The sequence below is a fragment of the Mustela lutreola genome, chromosome 7 (assembly GCF_030435805.1).
Source record: "Mustela lutreola isolate mMusLut2 chromosome 7, mMusLut2.pri, whole genome shotgun sequence".
Lineage (NCBI taxonomy): Eukaryota > Metazoa > Chordata > Mammalia > Carnivora > Mustelidae > Mustela > Mustela lutreola.
The window spans coordinates 125912631-125934244 of record NC_081296.1 but is presented as its reverse complement, the minus strand read 5'-3'; the positions used below and the strand labels follow the sequence as shown (position 1 = coordinate 125934244).

At 37.9% G+C, this 21614-nt stretch overlaps 1 protein-coding gene across 3 annotated transcripts in view; it reads left to right on the top strand.

The window, feature by feature from the left end:
* TTC8 (tetratricopeptide repeat domain 8) overlaps positions 1–21614 on the top strand; it is a 58353-nt gene that overhangs the window by 19845 nt on the left and 16894 nt on the right. For 2 of the 3 annotated variants that reach the window (XM_059182575.1, XM_059182576.1), the window contains 7 exons: positions 1006–1069; positions 1415–1574; positions 1793–1882; positions 5582–5626; positions 13644–13729; positions 17905–17992; positions 20355–20465. In XM_059182575.1, the coding sequence (XP_059038558.1) occupies positions 1006–1069; positions 1415–1574; positions 1793–1882; positions 5582–5626; positions 13644–13729; positions 17905–17992; positions 20355–20465 (644 nt within the window). Of the gene's footprint in view, positions 1–1005; positions 1070–1414; positions 1575–1792; positions 1883–5581; positions 5627–13643; positions 13730–17904; positions 17993–20354; positions 20466–21614 lie in introns of those variants that run through there. The other variant, XM_059182577.1, reaches the window with a different exon arrangement.

Genomic DNA, 21614 nt, shown 5'->3' with positions numbered 1-21614 from the left:
GATCATGACCTGAGCCGAAGGCAGCGGCTTAACCCACTGAGCCACCCAGGCGCCCACGTAAATGGTTTCTATCTTGCCATACAGTACAAAGACTTTCCTTCCTCAATTCAATTATATTATCTTAAACTTAAGATATGAGATTGATGTATAAAACCATTTTTCAATAAAAGCTATACTATGCATTTAAAAATTTTATGTTTAAAAGGTATTTTAGCTGAACTGCTTATCTAACCTATCAGAAGATTGTTTATCTCAGAGTGGAAACACCGGAAGCACCCAAACAGCAGAAGTGTTCTAAAAGGATTATTAAAAAAAACGATCACTGTAATAACTGAAGGTGGTTTGCTCTCATGCGTGATGTGAAGTGATGGGGTGATACGCTGGCCTGTGAATGCCTCTTGGTGTCGTCACAGAAGCCGGGTCCCCAGCTTACGGATGTGCTGGTGCAAATGGTATTGAGTGATTGCTGTGACACATGGTGGTCTTGCTGGAATTTGATAGTTAAAACAGTTATCAGCCATTTATATGTTTGAAAGATAATAACTTTTAAAGCTTCAAATGAAAATTGAGGGAAAAAATACATATGGTTCATGTTAAAAATGAACTTTTTTCCCCCATCGTTTTGCTCTTTTGGAGCTAAAATGTCTAAATTCTTGATTTTGTATCAGAAATAAACTATGAGTATCTTTGGGCCTTGCTAGCCTTAGTTTGAACCCCAGCTCTGCTAATGGGATGACCTCTTTGCCTAACCCTCTAAGCCTTTGCTGAATGGGTGAATATTACTTGCCTTTCAGACTTAGTGTGAGGATTACATGTGATAACATAAAATAACATGATAGATATTCAGTAAATATCAGTCTCAAACCCATTTTTTTCCCTAAAATACATTTCCTGTTATTAATGTCCTTTTCACTAGACCAGCGCATTCCTGAAAATTACATTAGCTGACAGTTTTTACAGATTAGTAACTCATATATTGGTTGAATTTTCCATCTCATCTCATAGGCCCTGGCACATCTTTGAAACTCCCTGGAACTAATCAGACGGGAGGGCCTAGTCCGGCTATCAGGTATGCACTTCTCTTTCATACCCTCTATCCTTAAATAGTGACCAGACTGTAGGAGAATCTTCCTTTATTTTTATTTATTTATTTTTTTAAAAGATTTTTATTTATTTGTTAGAGAGAGAGAGAGAGATACAGAGCGCAAGCACAGGCAGACAGAGTGGCAGGCTAGAGGCAGAGGGAGAAGCAGGCTCCCTGCTGAGCAAGGAGCCCGATGTGGGACTCGATCCCAGGACACTGGGATCATGACCTGAGCTGAAGGCAGCTGCTTAACCAACTGAGCCACCCAGGCGTCCCAGAATCTTCCTTTATTGACCTTCTTTGTATTTTCACAACGTACACTTTCCACAGGCCAATCACTCAAGCTGGAAGACCCATTACAGGTTTCCTTAGACCTGGCACACAGAGCGGAAGGCCTGGCACTATGGAGCAGGCCATCAGAACTCCCAGAACTGCCTACACAGCTCGCCCCATCACCAGCTCATCTGGAAGATTTGTCAGGCTGGGAACGGTAAATTCTGACCGCTTTATTACCACAGTTTTCTATTACCAAAGTAACTTTATGGTATATCATTTTTTGCTCTTGTTATAATGGAAGGTTATATGGAAGGTTTTTTACAGTTGATTCTTTTTTTTACTTCTGTTGCCTTTATAATTTTTATGCTCATTAAACTCAATTTATGTTTCAAGAGAAAGTTTCAGATCTTGTTCTGTCATTTTCTCTCATAGGCTTCCATGCTTACAAGTCCTGATGGACCTTTTATAAACTTATCTAGACTGAATTTAACAAAATATGCCCAGAAACCTAAACTGGCAAAGGTATGTACTTAAAATGATTGTATGTTATGAAGTGACGTTTAGATATATTATCATAACAACATTGTAGGAAATAGAAAAAAAAACGGTGAAGGAAAGGTGGTGTCTTTTTTTTTTTTTTTCTTTTTAAAGATTTTATTTATTTATTTGACAGACAGAGATCACAAGCAGGCAGAGAGGCAGGCAGAGAGAGAGGGGAGGAAGCAGGCTCTCTGCGGAGCAGAGAGCCCGATGCGGGGCTCGATCCCAGGACCCTGGGATCATGGCCTGAGCCGAAGGCAGAGGCTTTAACCCACTGAGCCACCCAGGCGCCCCGGTGGTGTCTTTTTTAAAAAAAATTTTTTTTTTTTTAAAGATTTTATTTATTAGTTTGACAGAGAGAAATTACAAGTAGATGGAGAGGCAGGCAGAGAGAGAGAGACAGGGAAGCAGGCTCCCTGCTGAGCAGAGAGCCCGACACAGGACTCGATCCCAGGACCCTGAGATCATGACCTGAGCCGAAGGCAGCAGCTTAACCCACTGAGCCACCTAGGCGCCCAGGAAAGGCGGTGTCTTGATTGAAATGGAAATGTTTAATTACTGAACGATGTAAAACTTCTCTTAGTCTTTTGAGTTAAGAAAAGTCCACCAGAAATAAAATCTATATACCATCATTATAGGAAATTCTTTTTCCTCTGATAAACAACAGCAATTAAAAAAAAAAAAACTTAAATTCTAGTTAGTTAACATACAGTGCAATATTGGTTTCTGGAATAGAATTCTGTGATTCATCACTTACATACAACAAAGACCCAGTGCTCATCTCAACAAATTCTCTCCTTAATCCCCATCACCCATCTAGCCCATCCCCCATCCACCTCCCTCCATCAACCCTCAGTTTGTTCTGTACTGTTAAGGGTCTTTTATGGTTTGTTTCCCTCTCTCCTTTGCTTTTTCTTTCCCCCTTCCCATATGTTTGTCTTTTTTTAAATTCCACATATGAGTGAGATCATATGGTATTTGTCTTTCTCTGACTTGATTTGTTTCACTTAGCATAACACTCTCTAGCTCTAGCCACATCATTGCAAATGGCAAGATTTCATTCTTTTTTGATGGCTGAGTAATATTTCTTTGTGTGTGTGTGTGTGTGTGTGTACACACCACATCCTCTTTATCCATTCATCAACCATTGAACATTGGGGCTTTCTCCATAGTTTGGCTATTGTTGATAAAGGAACAGCAGTTTATAACAAAGAAAGCAGACAGGCAGAATCATCTTAGTGGAAGGGAGCTTAGAAGGTCATCCGTGTCTATGTGTGTTTTCTTTTTCATCTTGAACTCTTCTCAGAAAAATGATTTGCTATCCTTGTAGAGTTTTAGGACTGTCAAAAGGAAGATAAAAAAATATGTACTTCTAATTTGTAATTAGGCAGGCATCACAATGTTACTCTCTGGCCTGAGTGATCCTTATGGAGAATTATGTTAATAATTCTGACTATTCAAAGAGTAGTTGCTTGGGGCACCTAGGTTACTGAGTCAGTTGAACGTCCAGCTCTTCCCTTAGATTCAGGTCCATGATCTCAGGGTCGGGACATGGAGCCCTGTGTCTGGCTCTGTGCTCAGCAGGAAGTCTGCTTGAAGATTTTTCTCCCTCTTCCCCTCCGCCCCCCTCCCATGTGCACATGTACTCTCTCCCTCTCTCAAATAAATAAATAAATCTTAAAAAATAGATTAGATGCTCCTTTAAATTAAAGAGAAAGAGTGAAAGTAAGTGTGTGTATGCATGGTAAGAAAGAGTGAGAAAGAGAGAGAAAAAGAGCCTGAGAGGTCCATGACCTTTTCAATCTAAAGATAAACTTGGAGTTGTTTGGACTAGTTCAGAGACATGAGCACTTAGCTGGTGATGAAACTGGCCTAAGCTTAGCCCAGGTTTGTAACTGTAATTTTTGTGAATTCTGTGCATTAGCACTGAGTTCATTCTGAATCTTAGTTCTAATGGTGTTTAACATATTTACTAAATGTCAAACACTGGGGAATATAAGAGTGGTTGTTAGCCATACAGAGTTGCAATTAAAATCTGAAAAAGAAATGTCACTTGATAGGGAATTATCCTATAATAACACTGATGACATTTTTCTTAATTTCTTATTTGAAAGCAATCTGGTCAACTACACTTAGCAGAATTGCAAAGTTATACTTATTTCCCTTTGTGAGAATGGAGTATTAACAGGAACTCATACGGAATATCTAGTTCCCCTGCCCTTTTAGGCCATTTACTTGAGGTGGCTGGATGGCTAGTTGGTACCATTGCTGTTTTCTTTTTCAAAGATTTATTTATTTGAGAGAAGAAGAGAGAGACAGAGGTGGGGGGATGGTGATGCAGAGGCAGAGTGAGAGAGGGAAACTTAAGCAGACTCTGCACTCAGTGTGGAGCCTGATGTGAGGCTTGATCCCATGATCCTGAGATCATGACCAGAGCTGAAATCAAGAGTCCTAGTCACTTAACTGACTATGCCACCTGGCCCCTGCCCACCTCCCCCACCGATAGCGCCCCCCATTGCTGTTTTCTGTCCAGGGAGTGCAGTCCCGTGAAGGCATCTCTGGTAAACTCAGATGCTTCCAGAACAGACCTGGTCTATGTTAATAGACTTAAACTGAACTAGATTTTGTGCTTTTTTAGTGTGTTATAGAAATAATGCCCAGTAAGAGTGTCTGAGTGGCTCAGTCCATTAAGCATCTGCCTTCGGCTCAGGTCATGATCCCAGGGTCCTGGGATTGAGCCCCGCATTGGGCTCTCTGCTCCTCAGGGAGCCTCCTTCTCCCTCTGCCTCTCCTTTCTCTCTCTCTCTGTCTCTCATGAATAAATAAATAAAATCTTAAAAAAAAAAAAAGAAAAAAAGAAAGAATGCCCAGTTTTCCTATCTTTGGTTTCCAACCCACGTTTCCTCATTGGAACTCATTTCTAATGAGCTTCGTTTCACAGCAATGGTAGCACCAACCACACTTTTAACTTTTCTTTTTTATAACAGAACAAATGGAGGGTTAGGTATCATTTTTAAAAGAAGGGCCTGTTTCTTTGGTTGCCTCTTAAGTTTTCTTTGGTAATAACCTTGATACACTAGCCTCTTTGCAAGTGTACAGTAATGGCTTTATGGACAAATGTGATACCATCAAGGGGTAATTCAGTAAATGCTTACTTATCCAGATGAGCTGAGGGAAGTAGCACAGTAATGGGTCTTACAGTCATCATCTACACAGCCCGTTTTACACTCAAGCTCTACTTTGTTTCAAAAGGAACTTCCAGATCTCCCCCATGTCTAAAGTGTCATTATCAATATCATAATCACTATGCTACAGATGTAGAGTGTGTAATAGAATGGGCTGAATCTGTTTTGGGCATTTCCAAAGTTGGTCTTTTCGTTTGTCTCTTTCTAGTAAAATAGTATGTATAATACAAAAAACACTGTTTAGTTATTTGAGTTTTCCAGTTCGTATTCTATAAAAATAGGAATCAGGTATAAATCGCTATATTTTAAAATGGTGATTGTAATAATGGATAGACCCTTAATTTGTAAAGGTACTTTTATTTTATTTTATTTTTTGTTATTGTTATTTTGGTTCAACCCAGCTGCTGTTAAAATGGTCTTTCAGTCTTGATATAACAATACAGTGCTTTTGTTAAAATAAAATCTAATGTATTTTTGGCATTTTTTTTCTTCACAGGCTTTGTTCGAGTATATCTTTCATCATGAAAATGATGTTAAGACCGTAAGTTTTGAATTCATGCGATTTTCTCTTGTAATTTTTTCTGACATTGGGGATTTTGATTATGAAAGGTTCTATTTTTTACCTTATAAACAGGTGGAATTATTAAAAATTGGAGCATTACTGATACTTTCAAATCTACTGTCAGTTACAACAGGAAAATTTATTATAAATATAGAATTGGTAAGAACTGTGCCTGGTCCAAGAGAGTATGTAGATATCCACTGAAGAGCAAGATACAGATAACTGAGAATATTGCATAGTGTGTTTATGCTACAGTATCTTTTTCATGCTAATAGTTAGCACTGTTGATTTCATTTTTTTCCTGTAGTCCATATAGGGTATTATTATAGGTCATGTGAATGTTTCTTATTTCTTTGTAATGCACCCCTTTCCCCTACAACATTATATGATAGAAAAATTCAAACACACACAAGTAGAGAAAATAATATAATGAGCGAGTATCACCCATCGCCGAGCTTCAGTAATATTCAATTACCTTGGTAGCTTCTTAGCAGAATTTTGTTATATACTTATGACTTTATTTATTTCACTCTTACATGCTAATATGCAAATGACCACTTACCTCACAAATTTTGTCAAATTAAACATAGTTAATTCTGCAGTGTCTAATGATAGTGTTTTCCCTCATTTTATTTTTAGTTTAGGGAAAAAGCTTTATAACCATATGTTAAATATTCAGGAAAATAAAAATGTTTTCCTCAGTTGTGTTTTCTGTGTGTCAACCACTCTGCTATGTACTAGGAAAACTAATAAAAATATTTGTTTTCTTGACTCTATAAGCTGTGCAATCTAGCTGAGAAAAGAAAATTGGCATAATGAAACAATTAAAGAGGTAATTGCCAAGCTGTGAAATTGTCACCAGGTAGCAAAGGGAAAAAAAAAAAAAATCAGAGGGGTGTTATCAATAAGAGCCAAAAAAATCAGTCAGATTTTTTGGGAGAAGGAAGGAAAATAAATATGAAGAAAGAGTAAAAACATGAACAGGGTATAGAGTGAGAAATAAATAGGCCATCTACTAAGAAATGAGAGCATTAGAGAGACATTTTAAAGGAAGAAGTGACAGAACATGATGATAAATTAGATGTGGAGGACAGAGGAAAGACACACATCAAGTCTGCCTCCTAAAAATGTTATGAGAAGAAGGATTGTTTTAGTAACAGAAATGGGATAATTAGGGAAGGAAGTCAATTTCTACGGAAGCTGCGTAATTCACTTGAAGGCATTTTGAGTTTGAGATTGTGACAAGCTGTCCAAATGGAGATACCACTGGTACTAACTGTTGGCGGGAGCCTGCACACCACACGCACAGCGTCGTGTCTGTCGTGAGGTGCTAGTGCGTGTGGCCATGTAGGGAAGAAGAGAAACCAAGTCTGGAGCAGATGTCATGCACGTTTCCTGTGAGTAAGTCGGTACATGCCACTTTCACTTAATACAAAGCTGGGCAGAGGCTTCCAGTGAGACATGTAATGTCATGTAGTTAAACTGCCCTTATAAAGAAACATCCGAATAAGGGAGTCAGTCTCTACACAGCAGAAATTTGTGTCTTGGACTTTTTGAGGATTAATTCAGTGATGGAAGAGACATATATGCTTTCATCTAAAGCTGTCTGGGCCACGACAAAGTGCCAGCCACTGTTCTAAGCCCTAAGATCACAGAGTGAAACAGAGTGAAGCAGGCAGACAAAATCTCTGCTCTTGTGTTGATTATATCCTGGTTGCACAAGGAATAGAGAGAACTAGCAAATTTAGAAACACCTCACATGCCCTGGGATGATAAGTACGGTGAGAGCAGCAGAGCCCGGAAGTAGGGAGGGGACTGGACAGTGCTGGGGGGGAAGATACTGTTTTGGGGGTGGAGGGTGGTAGGTGGTCAGTGATATCTACTCTGCAAAGACACTTAAACAGAGATGTAATCGAGGGGCACAGACCCTATAGTCCTGCTGTAAGTCAGAGAGAACTTTAACTGCAAAGGCCTTGAGTGGAAGCACGCTTGGATTGTTCAAGAAATAGTTGCAGACGATGGGTTCAGAATGTAGACCGATTGTACACTGTTTGTAGATCATGGTGATGGTGTCTTTATCGATAGATTCATCTTGAGGCTGTCATTCTATATCTTGGCATTGATATGATGGTGTTGAGGAATAGCAACCACATTGAAATAAAATAGGGTTTATTCTCTGCACTAACTGAACTTATATTCTATATTCTAAAGATTCTAAGGACTCTGTAGAGTCTAACAGACTTTGACCTTTACTTATTATCTGAGTATTTTAGAATGTTTTCACGATTCTTCATATTCATTGATTGAAAAAAAAATCTGAACATCTTAAAATTTGAAAACCTTAAACCAATAGAGCAGTGACTTTCAAATTTTTTCTTGAAGCAGCACAACCTTTCTATTCAAATGAAATCTCCTCCAGATCCTGCTGTGTAAAACAGACATAAGCAGGGCTGCTTGAATTCAAGCAGAAGTAGCCGACCACGAACACACCCACCCAGCCGCCTCCTCACTCCACCGCGTGAGCTCCAGTCCCTCAAAGCCTAGGGCTCTTAAGTATTTCCTAAATCCTACTGTTTCTGCACCACCTGGTGATTTTAACATAATGGATTTCTGGAACCGTGCTAGACCCTCTGAATCAGAATCCCCATGGGTATGTCTGGCAAATTCGTTGTTAATAAAAGCTCCACAGGCAATGTGAATTTTCAGCCAGGGTTGGGAACTACTGCTGAAGAATATGGTTTGAAAGGCATTGATTAATAGAAAGCTGGAATGCTAGACCTCCCAATGTAGGAAAATAGACCTGGGAGCATGAACAGAACTTGAAGGCCAGAGCTCCGTATAACAGACAAATAGGAGGGAGTGTGTCTTCTGACTCAAGGGAGAAAGTCCACAAATTAAGAGAAAAGGCACAGCAAAAATTATTGTCAGATCTCAATAGTAAGGGAGTATTACAAAATTCTGTTTGAGAGCTAAAGTTTCCACCTACAAATTTTTTATTTTTATTCTTAGGAACAGTGAAAGACTCTTTAATACTCCAAAAACAGGCAACATTGAGTGCAATTTTTTTTCACTCTTTTTGAAACAGAGCCTTATACTTCAGTAAACAACACTGCTGAGAAAATTTGTTTAAAGACTTCCTTGTAGACATTTGATAACTGAAGAATTTTTTTAAAAATTAAACCAGGGGCGCCTGGCTGGCTCAGTGGGTTAAAGCCTCTGCTTTCGGCTCAGGCCATGGTCCCAGGGTCCTGGGATTGAGCCCCACATTGAACCCCGCATCAAGCCCTGCATCGGGCTGTCTGCTCCGCGAGGAACCTGCTTCCTCCTCTCTCTCTCTGCCTGCCTCTCTGCCTACTTGTGATCTCTGTCAAATAAATAAATATAATCTTAAAAAAAAATTAAACCAGTAAGCAATAGAATAGTTCACAGATTTGGTTGGATTTATGAAGCAATCACAAAGGATAAAGACTTAACTGATTCATTTATATCTCTGCACAGTGAGCAGAAACAAAACAAAATGAAACATAGAAGGACAACAGAGGGGTGAAATATGTATATGAGCATGATTATAAAATGTTAGTGTTTGTAAATAGGAAAAAGCTCATCTGACTTTGTTAGGAAATGTTTTATGGAAATGGAAATGATCCAGTAACAGAAAATTTACATTAGAGAAAATACCAGTAAACAAGCACATTAGAGATGTACTTTCTAACACAAAAATGTAAGTTAAAGGAATTTTAGACTTACAATTTTATGTTTATGAAAGTTGGGAAAAATGCTGGGAGAGAGAAGAGTAATTTTTATACTGATACTTTATAGATAATATTTTAAATGGTATATTTTGGAAAAGAATATGATAATATGAAACAGATAGCTGTAAACATACTTAATTTGTTTCTGTAATTTCCCTTCTCAAGAAATTTCACAAAGAAGTGCTGTAGTTAGAAAGATGTTCATTGTCACATTGGTCGTAGTAGCAAAGACGACTACGATAAACTCTATGTTCAATGATAGAAGATGAGCTTAGTAAATTATAACATACTCCATGCTGGGTCTTTATGCAGCCCTTAAAAGTTATAATCATAAAAATTGGGCAGAAACAGGAAAGTGTTTATAATGTTAAGCCAACAACTATGTACTTTAACACATACATTAAAAAGAATTATCACTCTAAACATATATATTTATAACATATACTAGAAGGTATTACCAAAAATTGGAAATAAAAGCATTACAGGGTTGATATTGTATTAATTCTACAAATATTTATTAATGCCTTCATGGTGCCAATAGCTTACATTACAATAGTAAATAAAAATCTATACCTCATGGCACTAATGGAAATTATCTAATTTGACTAGAATTTTATCCAGTTTTTTTCCAAAATTTTTAATAATATTATAATGACATTTCATTTGTAAGTTTAGCTACAAATTAGGGGCAGTAATAAATTAAAATGCTTGTAATTGCATGCTGCTTGTTATTTTCATCTGCTTACTCTCAATACACATATTTTATGGAACATGAAACTAAGCAATTTTTGTTTTTACTTAGTAAAAAGCACAAATTGTTCATTCCTCTGTTTTTCTTTTATTCATTAATATATCAATTGGCTTATTGCTTGATTGGGTTATTCTTCAAATATGGAACTACTGAGTGCCTGCGTACTGGTGCTATGATGCATGTGAGCAGTATCGAGTAGGACAGACGCCCTGTATCTGTTTTTTTACTCTGTTATGGGCTCATCACATTAGAGTTCTGTTATGGATCAGCTCGTTCCATTAAGATGTCATTTTAGATTTTTACCACAAATGTTATTTTCTCAATGGGGGAAGGATTTAGGAAATGAGCAGAAAGCATGCATTTGTGCATTTTTATACCTTTTTTTCCCCAAACTATGTTTTACAACTATAGCTGGAAAGAGAAGAGAGAAATTGGGTTTTTAATACCCTTAAGAAATCAGAGGTACTGGGGCGCCTGGGTGGCTCAGTGGGTTAAGGCCTCTGCCTTCGGCTCAGGTCATGATCCCAGGGTCCTGGGATTGAGCCCCGCATCGTGCTCTCTGCTCGGTGGAGAGCCTGCTTCCTCCTCTCTCTCTGCCTGCCTCTCTGCCTACTTGTAATCTCTGTCTGTCAAATAAATAAATAAAATCTTAAAAAAAAAAAAAAAGAAATCAGAGGTACTTTTATATTAGTTACTTTGGGTGGCCTCCAAATTTCTTTTTCAGTAAACTATTTCACACAGATACAGAGAATATTATAGACAAAGAGGATACTGTGAAGTTGTACTTAAATGTTAAAAAAGAATAAAATTGATTTTCCGTGGAAAACTCTCCTCCCGTCTTTCCATTCTTAATGCTTCTTCCGTTTGTGTGGGCAATACTGACAAAACTAAGTGCCATGTGGGTTGATGATTCTGTATTTGTCTATAGACGAATCTGGAGGATAGTGTACGTAACTATAGGGAATGCTATGAAGTGATAGGCGATAAGTAAAGTTGATTGATGGAAAACTCTGTTTCTGCCTTTGAGTCCTTACTAACCCCCTTCCCTCCTCACTTGTGCCTTTTGGGGTGATAGTGGCACTACTGGCAAAATTAAAGTGGCACGTGGGCTGATTCTGGAATCTTTTATTTCCATATGCTCTTTAATTTCATCATCCTAAAGTTGTTGCAACTCAAACAATAGCTAAAGGATGGCTGGTTTTAAAAAAAAATATTAGTGGTTGGAGCACTGTTAACTCAGAAATACACTGGGACCCTCGGTTGGGCATATTCACAAATATCATGATCTGCCAAGGTCTCTCTCCTGATGGACTTTTATAAACATGTCCTTTTAAGGACATTCTAGACCTTCATTAATATCTAAATATCAGATTGATTAAATTATTCAAAGATTCTTAAATATTATGTAGTCATTTGTTTTTAAAAATTGGGAAAGATAAATATAGATCTGTCATTGCTTTAACATTTTAAAATGTTAATAGCTTTTCATTATGAATCTTATTACTATGACAGTTTGTTTGGCTCTTAAGTTATTTTCAATAAAAGTCAGAAATAAGGAACAGAATTAATTCAATCAATACATCATTCCCGAGTGCCTTTTAATGATAGGGTGAGTGCTATGAAGTGTGTAAGCCTGACGATTCACAGACCTATACCCCTGGGGCAAATAATACATTATATGTTAATTAAAAAAAATTTAAAAAATAGCATAGAAACATATCAGAACAACAGAGATGTGTATGAGGAAGTACCTTTCCTTAGGGAGCTTAAGGCCCATTTGAAATGTTCACAAATAGTTTTGTCTAGTGAACCCTTAGTGTTCATATGATGAATGATCACTAAAATGTATTTTTTTTACAATTTTTATTCTATATCAACAATTCATGTTAATCAGTTCAGTACAAACATGAGACATCTTACATAGGAAGACTTGTTTTAGAACCATCAGCTAACTCAGCAGCCTGTAGTAAGTGCTAAACCTAACCTTGGGAAATTGAAATATGTGACAATTTTAGAGTGACATATTTTTCTGAAAAACTAGAAGGTCTGTTATATTAAACATGAGAGTGAATATGATCTATCTGCTGGAAGAGTTCTTTATAAAGATTAAGTTAAAATTAATATGTTCAGATATTTACAATGGAGTCCTCAATTGAGCTGATCAAAAATACGGTTTTTGAGCATTTTCAGAGATAATGCTAATGAAAGTTACACTTCCCCCCCTGCATTTTTTGGCTTCCACTTTTATTTCTGGCTTGGGGAAAAAGGAAAATAAGCATATAAAAGTAGTATGTGGCTTGTTTTAAATTCCCATAGCTTTCCAATAGAGGTGTTGATTTTTTCAGGTTCATTAGAACCTCAATGTGGTGACATCATCCCTTTATAAAGAGCTTGCATATTTAGAAGTCTCCCCTGGAGCAAGAAAAGATAGGGAAACACAAAGAAAAGTTATTAATTCTGCGGTAGGAACTCATCTGGCTTGCATTTCAGGAAAGAGTTCATATTAAGACATGGACAGTAATATGGGATATATTCTGAGCTAATAGAACTGAAGTCTGAGAGTTACTTTAACTGTTGCCTAGCACAGTAATACTAACACTGGCTAAAGAATAAGAGCTTTCCAACCTTGAGAGAACAAATCATAAATATAATAAAACATGAGAATTCTCTTTTAACTAATAACCTGAGTTTTAATTCACCAGATCTTCATCTGAGCTTCAAATTTGTGTAAAGATGGACTTGCTTTCCTTTTTGTCCAAAAGGTTTCCGCTTCTTTTGTATAAAATCCTAAGTCCCTTTTAGTCATCTCATGTCTGATCTTGAATAAACACTAGAAGGAACAAACTAGAAGACATGAGAGAGAAAGGGATAAACACATGTAAAATAAGAAAGCAGCTCAGAAGATCTGTTTCAGTCTGCAGCATCGCTGGATGTGAGCTGGGGTCAGAATGATAGAACGGTGGTCATGGAAGATGACGGATATCCAAGTGCCCTTGATCCTTTGGCGCTTCATGATGCTGTTTTCCAGACCTCCTCCTCTCTGCTTACTTGCTCTTTCTCTATTTCTCTACATCTGTCTTCAAGTGGGGACTGCAGTTGGACCTAGCTGGCACACCAAAGGCTTGGCTGCCACTGAGTTTAGAGGCGCTTTGACCCATTGGATGGTAGATAAAGGGTGGGGAGAGCATGCAACTTAGGGGATTTTTTTAATAGCCATTTTGTGCTCTGTATATTAAAACTGTATTCTAATATATTGTACATCTGCTTTTCTTTGATCAGTTTTTACTATTCATCTGCTGCCAGCCCTCCAGTCTGGAACTGATTATTTAGGGAAAATTGGTGGAGCCATCTGGAAACATGAGCAACTTGAGTTTCTGTCTGATTTCTAATGCATGTTTTGATGGATGCTAATTATATGGTTTATTTCATTATTTATTGTTTCTGTTCATTGTTCAAAAAGAAAATCCTAATCCAAAATGAATTGTTTTCAAAGGCTTTGGACTTGGCTGCCCTTTCCACAGAGCACTCTCAGTACAAGGACTGGTGGTGGAAAGTGCAGATTGGAAAATGTTACTTCAGGTAAAATTTTGATTATTTGTGAAGGGCTTAGACAGGTGGCATATTTTAGAGTCTCAACTCTGATTTTATTTTTTTGTGGGTTGATTTCCTTGGGAAGAAATGAGAACTATGTCTTTGACTTAGGTGTGAAAACATTTAAACATGGTAGCACTAAGAACTCATACCTTTGGAATAATAAAATGGTAATGCTGGGCAGAGGAAACTCTGAGACCATCAGATCCAACACCCCTTTTCAGGTGAAGTAGCTGAGGCCAGAGAAAGCCTGTGATTTGCATCAGGAACTCCTTAGTGAAAGACTAGTTAGTAACAGACCTGTTAGAACTGTCTGGTGATTCCCATTCCTCTTCTCTTGCTCGCACATCTTTTTATGTCCCTTGATGCCTCACATCTGTAAAGTGCTTCACAGTTGAGAGCTTGCTTGTCCGCATGTAATATTATCTCACTTAAATCTCACAGCACCTGGAGATTATTGCTATTATCATTAGCTCTTTGTCCAGATGAGAAAAATTGAGCCTCAGAAAGATAAAGTGACTTGTCCAAATTCACACAGTCCGTAATTCTTGCAGAACAAGAATTTGAGCTCCGCTTTCTGACTCCAGTTCTTATTACTTGTATAATTCCAGTGTTTAGGATCTGAATATTCTTACATTAATTCACTTAATGTTTAAACACACTTTTTTGGGGGAGGGGGAGAGTGTGCACACAAGTGGGGGTGGGTCAGAGGGTGAGACTCTTCAAGCAGACTTCCCACTGAGCATGGAGCCCCACACAGGGCTCGATAGCGTGATGCTGAGATCACGACCTGAGTTGAAATCAAGAGTCAGACGCCTAACTGACTGAGCCACTCAGGTGCCCCTACACACATTTTTAAGCAAATTAATTGAAAGGTCAGAAAAATTGTAATTAATTTTATAATATTATACAGCAACTAGTAAATGAGAACTAAAACTTGTTGCCTGGTATTGGAACATTTGAAAAATAGAGACAAATGGGCAATTACTGTATTTTACAAATATAAATTTTTTTTTTAATACATTGTTTGATATTCAAAACAAGGTAGACCAGTTACTATGAGCATCCTTTAGTACTTAGGAACTTTACTTACCAAACACTGTGAGGAAAAGGAACTATATAAATGGAATAAAAAGGATGCTTATTCTTTTTTGGTTGAAATTAAGACTACTTTCCACTTAGATAATTTACATAGAACTTAAGTGTTTTTTCTGCTGCTAGACTGAGGAAGTATTTTCTACTAAAAGGTAATTTTATAGCATTATACCATTAAACTTTTATGAATGTAATTTCTGAAAGCAAGGTTAAAATCTTGAGCTTCTAAATAAAACCTTCAGAAATCTTTAATAATTAAAGAAAAGCACAATTTGGGTTCCTTCTGCCATCTGTACAAGATAGCATTTAAATGCGTTTACCTTGCCGTATTAATCCCAGTTCTCTGCCCCTTAATAGCCTCTCATCTTTAGTATGTGCTCAGCACTCCTGATTCACCAAGATATTTAACAAGCCAGGCACAGGGGTTACAAATATTTATTAGATAGCCCTTCCTTAAAAGGATTTACAGTCCAATGGGGGAGAGAGGACAGTCAACAGTGATAAGCCCGGCCTCCACTGTCACAGAAGCAAGCACAGGAAGCATAGAGAAAGAGCTCCTAACTTGGGCTGGAGAGGTCAAGGATGGATTACCAGAGGATGGAGCCCTAGTTGACTTGTTTCTCTTTGTTCCTGACTGGTAAATTCTGCCGGATGGTCTACAGTAGCTACCCTACCACCAGATTCGCACTCCAGTGCCTAAATTCTGACTTAGTTTGTTTGAATTGTTCCATTAGCTTCTTACCTTGGTTTTCTGCCCCCATTTTCTTGCTCCCCCAATCCTTCTTATATACCACCACCAGCATAACTTGTGGAAAAAGCAGCTCTTGTTGGATTCTTTGGCTAATCTCCATGACCTCTAGGATGGAGTCTGCATTTTAAGTGTAGCATGTCTGATCTGGTCCCAGTCCATGCTCCCTCACTCCCTTCTCCCGTTACTTATTGTGTCCTCCTCTCCAGTTAAACCAAACAACTCATTCCTCTTCCATGCTGTGCACTCTGCTGTGTGCCTGTGCTGGTATTTCGCTTCCATCTAAGGTGTCCCCCCGCCCCACCCCTTCCCACCCTGTCAAGCTCTCAAAATCTTGCCTGTCGCTTCCTCCCTGAAACTATCTTGGCTCACTCCTCCTCTGTGCTCTCACGTACCTTTTTTTTTCTCCTCTTATTGGCCATAATACAATTCCGTTTATTTGTGAACATGTTTTGTTCCATTCTTATTTGTGCAGTTAGTTCATGGTTTTAATCTTCATTTTTGCATCATGAAATGTGCATAAGGTTGGTGCTTGACAATATTTACTGAATTAAGTTGGAGAAAAGGTTGGCAGTTGGTGGGTTTATCTTGGGACTTTGACTCTCCGATATTGACCTGTATTCATGAACTTGACTGATATTTTCCTTATTCCTAGACTTTATACATTGCCCACTTAATTTCCCCTGCAGAAAAACCCATGTGGTTATTCCTTTTTGTTAGTTTTAGAAGAAGTTATCTCCTGAGGCTGCAGTATTTAAAAAATGTATATGACCCATCCTTCCTTTTTTTGGTTTCCAGAGTAGCTAAATGGCTTTGATTGCTTTTTTTTTTAAATTTTAATTTGTTTACATTTCCATCACTATTGTTTAAAAAAAAATCTTTGTTTTCATATTCTTGTTTTATATATGTATCTTACAGGATTATATTATAATTTTTTTTAAGATTTTATATATTTATTTGACAGAGAGAGGCACAGTGAGAGAGGGAACACCAGCAGGGTGAGTGGGAGAGGGAGAAGCAGGCTTCTTGCTGAGCAGGGAGCCTGATATGGGGCTCGATCCCAGGACCCTGGGATCATGACCCAAGCTGAAGGCAGATGCTTAACAACTGAGCCACCGAGGGGTCCCTATAATCCCTTTTAAATCATTTTTGGGAAGAGACAGCATATTAGATAGAAATGTACGTACTCTCCTGGATAATTAAGTGTGGCTGAACTTTAGCCACAAGCTTAAGATTTGAATGCTCAGTTGAAGGTTTTTATAGAACTAGGCTGTGTTTCAGAACTTGAGAGCTCTTTGGTAACATTTTGTGAATATTCCTGGTAAAAGTTGTGGGAACTTTGAAGAGGTAGGGCTTTTGCCATCTCAAAGCAGTTTTGGGGGGGTCCCTTTTAACCTCCTGAATCCCATATATTCCAACAGCTGTTTGGGTGTAGCCATACCAGTGCTCAACTTAGACAACCTGGGTAGAAAGTCAGAGCTCTTCTGTCAAGGCTCTGAATGAAAGCAGCTCAGTGGAACATCTCATGAAACAATCATTTCACAGAATGAAAGCATCATAAAGTGCCTAGGCAGCTCTTGGCTGGCTAGGGAGGATTCATTAGAAGAAAGCCCAACAGATCTAGAGCAGGCTCAAGTGTGCTTTAATGATTGAGCGTTAATGCGAAAATAGTAATAAAATGTTCCCTGGGCAGAAAAATGGGGCCGATATCAGGACTAACTATTATCGTTAGATAAGGAACAAATCTCACATTTGTAGACTAGGACAATCTGTATCGGATACAAAGATAAAAAAGGAAAAGAAAATGTTTCTAGAATCATAAAATGGTATAACTGTATCATTCAAGAAGCAATTACTACTTACATCAAAACAGTTTAAAAAGGGCTTTAAAAATGGGCCTTTGTTTCAGAGTAGACCATGTTTTCAAAGAAATGCCATCTTTAAGTTCTACTAAAATGGAGACCCAGCGCATTTACTCAGGTCACTTGCCATAGGTCCAGCTGACTATGAGCTCTTTGGGTGGTAAACTGATGTGCTCTGGCTGCTGGCAGCTATCAGTCCTGCTGTGTCCAGGCTGCGGACAGACTTGTTACGCACCACTGGAGGGTTACATGGACAGGAATGTGGGAGATGGGCACCTTTGTGCTCAACTATCTACATAGAATGCTGATAATAATTTGTGTGTATGACATTACCTTCTTCGGTACACGCTTACTCTTAGAAATGTGATTTGTCTCTATTCATATCCTGTGTGTGTGAATAAGTGCTGTAGCATTTATTTTTAAGTTGAATGTCTCATTTTTAAAATGGTTCTTCTTAGGTTAGGAATGTATCGTGAAGCAGAAAAACAGTTTAAATCAGCCCTGAAGCAGCAGGAAATGGTAGATACATTTCTCTACTTGGCAAAAGTAAGTAAGTATTCTTAACTGGAGTGAAATCTGTCTTCTCAAAATAAATGTTCAAATTCTGGCCAATGTATACGGAGAGTTGCCAATTTCTTCAGGAATTGTTGGCAAGTTAATGTGCTCAGACTTATTTTTCTTTATAGCAAGTGGAAAAGTGAGAACATATGGAGGGTAACTGTCTCAGGAGAAATTGATTGCCATGAAAAATAAGAAAACCCCTTTGAAAGATTGCCCATTAGAGCAGAAGAAACTGCCACAGGCTTATTCCCACCCCCTGTGGGTAACGGGCCCCAGAGAGGTCTTCTTTTCTACAGCATGCCTGTCTCCCACCGCAGCAGACTACAGAGAACCAGAATTGTTTTCATGGAGGTCCTGGGCTTCTTGGCTCTGCCATAATGACAAAGACAGTACCTCGCCTTGATTGAACACCTGTTCAGGAGGAGGTATTCTGTCCGGTCTGTCCCACCCGCACGTGAATTTAAGCTTCGTAGTCACCCCCACAATGTAGATTTTAACATTTCCTTTGTATTCTTATGACCTGGATACTTAAAAGAGGCGAAACAGGATTTTCAGGGTCACCTGGATGTTCAGAGCCAGTGCTCACAACGCCCCCTATGGCCCCCTCACAGTTACCCCCCAGAATTTTCGGTCCTGGGAAAAAGTGATTTCTGGGCCCTCACCAGGGCTATTTGAAACATTTGATGAAGTGGTGGTTAGGACATCATCTTGCTGTATCTTGACGAATTTTTTAATATTAAAAAGTTTTGTGAAAGGAGGTTGAAAAGAAGAGCTATCAAAGGAAGTGCCACTACTTCCTAAGTATGGTTTTAAGAATTTGCATACTAAAAAGAAACAGAATGAAGCTACACTCTGTAAACTTACGGTGCTAAATAATCTTGTTTACTATAGTTTTAAGAGATGTTTAAGACTAAGTCCACTTTCTGTACATTATATATTAAACTTAAAATTCTTTTTTTAAAAATTTTTTTATTTTTTTATAAACATATATTTTTATCCCCAGGGGTACAGGTCTGGGGTACAGGTCTGTGAATCGCCAGGTTTACACACTTCACAGCACTCACCAAAGCACATACCCTCCCCAATGTCCATAACCCCACCCCCTTTCTCCCAACCCCCCTCCCTCCAGCAACCCTCAGTTTGTTTTGTGAGTAAACCTAAAATTCTTAAAGAAGTTTCTAAGCATCACAGTGACTTTTAGACTTTTCAGATACCTTGACTCAGGTCTCGCTCTTCAACTCATCTTTTTAACTGATAATCACTTGCCAGGTGGTTAAAAAAAAATGTGCTTTTTAACTCTTGTTGAATACATGGTTTGACATATTTTTCCATGAATTGATTTGCTTAAATCTATAACTGCCTATGTGACTGTATAAAAGTAAAATTTACTACTTTTCTTTAATATATGAAAAATAATTGCTATGAAATAGAGATCAATCTCATTTAGGAGCAATATTATTTCTGAAAATACTAGATTGTTAATTTTTAAAAAAATAAATGTTATATTACTTGATATATTATTTATTCTATTTAAAAAAGCAGTTCAATAGTGTATAAAGTAAAAGTTGAAATATTTTCATCCCTACCTCTCCCTTTAATCTCATACTTCAGCACTAAACACTACAAACAGTTTTTCTGTGGTTCCATCTGGGCCGCCTTCAAAGCACAGTCTATTTGGAAAGAAATAGAGGATCCGAGATCATGAAGAAAAAATGTCTTACTCTTATGTTTCCATGCCTAAAACTGTAATTCCCTATTTTAGAAATTCCTACAGAATATAGGATTTATTTGTACTAATGTCCTAATTGCTAATTAAGTGGAAGCCATTAAGGGCTACCTTTCTCAGCTCCATGACACCATTCCTCACAAATCTGTTCCTCCTCTATTTCCGAGGGCCCTTGTCCAAAACCACCTTCTCCACAGGCTCTCCACTGCTGCTCTTTCTCAGACCTTCTTGCTGCTTGGTCCTCCCCTCTTTCTCCTGTGTCTCCAACTTCTATCTCATAATTGGTTCCTTTGTACCTGCTTATAGACATACTCCCATCTGTTCTATCCTAAAAAAATTTTCCCTCATTCCTCTCTTATTGAGTTACTGCTTGGTCTCTGAGGAGTAGCAAGTCCATCATGAGTGTTTATTGAAGGAATAAATGAATGGATGTTTCATATATGACGTGAAGATAAAACTATAACATCACTCTTGAAAAATAATCCGTGTTTCTGAAAAGATTTTACTTGTAATACCTAGGAGCAATAATTATTGAGCAATGAGCAATAATTATAAACTTGTCATAACAAACACTGTTATTTTAAAAACCAGTAGTTTTATTGAAATGTGTCTTGGTTTTAGGTTTATGTCTCATTGGACCAACCAGTGACGGCTTTAAATATTTTCAAACAAGGCCTAGATAAGTTTCCAGGAGAAGTAACCTTACTTTGTGGAATTGCCAGGATCTATGAGGTAAGGTTTATATTATTCAAAAAGCTGATGTGAAATTGAGGTTATATGATACTTAAGTAAGCTCATAGGCCCTTGGGATCCTAGGAAGGAGAACAGTTTGTAAAATTATGATTACGGACCTGTGTTTTACTAACAGAGTAAGAGATTTTAGTGTATGCATTTTGTCAAATTAAGTTTTTATTTTGATGTATCTCAAACATACAGAAGAGTAAGGCGTGTGGTATGAAATAGGGATTTCAGTGAGTTTCCCACGATAGATAGCTGTTTGTCCAGCATATCTATTTGATCTTTCTCCCAAGGTCTGTAATGTCAAATATCAACTTTTTTCCATATATGGTCAATATGTTTTGGGGGCTTTCTGTTCTTTTGATCTGTTTGTCTATACTTGTACTAGTATTATACTGCCTTAATTATTGAGGCCTCACATCCTACTTGGTATGGTTCTTCATCTTTACTAGGAATGTTTTATCTATTTTGGACTTATTCTTAGAAATTTTAGAATCATGTCACATTCCACGGAAAGCCCCATTGAGATACCTTCCCACTGCCTAATTACTATAGCTTTCCAGCAAGTAATTCTTGATTTCAAGTTGGACAAATTCTACCACCTACCCTCTGTCACAGCTGGTTATTCTTGGCCCTTTGCTCTTCCTTATTGATTTTAGGATTGACTTATCATGAACCATTAAAAATCAAAACAATGCCTACAAGCATAGTGATTGGAATTGCACTGAATATATGACTGATGGGGGTGAGTGGCTGCCCTTCTTCACACTCTCTATCATGGTAAAATTCTCCATTTATTTAGGTCTTCTGTTTTTCATTGAACATTTTGTAATTATCTCCATGAAGATGTTTTATTGGGGATTCCCCAAACCACTGTGAGTTTCAGTGATTTATTGGAAGGACTCAGGACTCAGCATTTAGTGGTACTCACGACCAAGATTTATACCAAAAGCCTCTAAAGCAAACTCAATAAAGGGAAAAGGAACATGAGTCAAAGTTCAGAGGAAATCAGGGATACAAGCTTCTAGAAGTTGTCCCTTAGTGGAATCACAGAGGACACACTTTATTCTTCCAACAAGTTGTGACAACATGTGTGAAGAACTGTCTGTAAGGAAAACTCATGAGAGGCTTGGTACTCAAGGG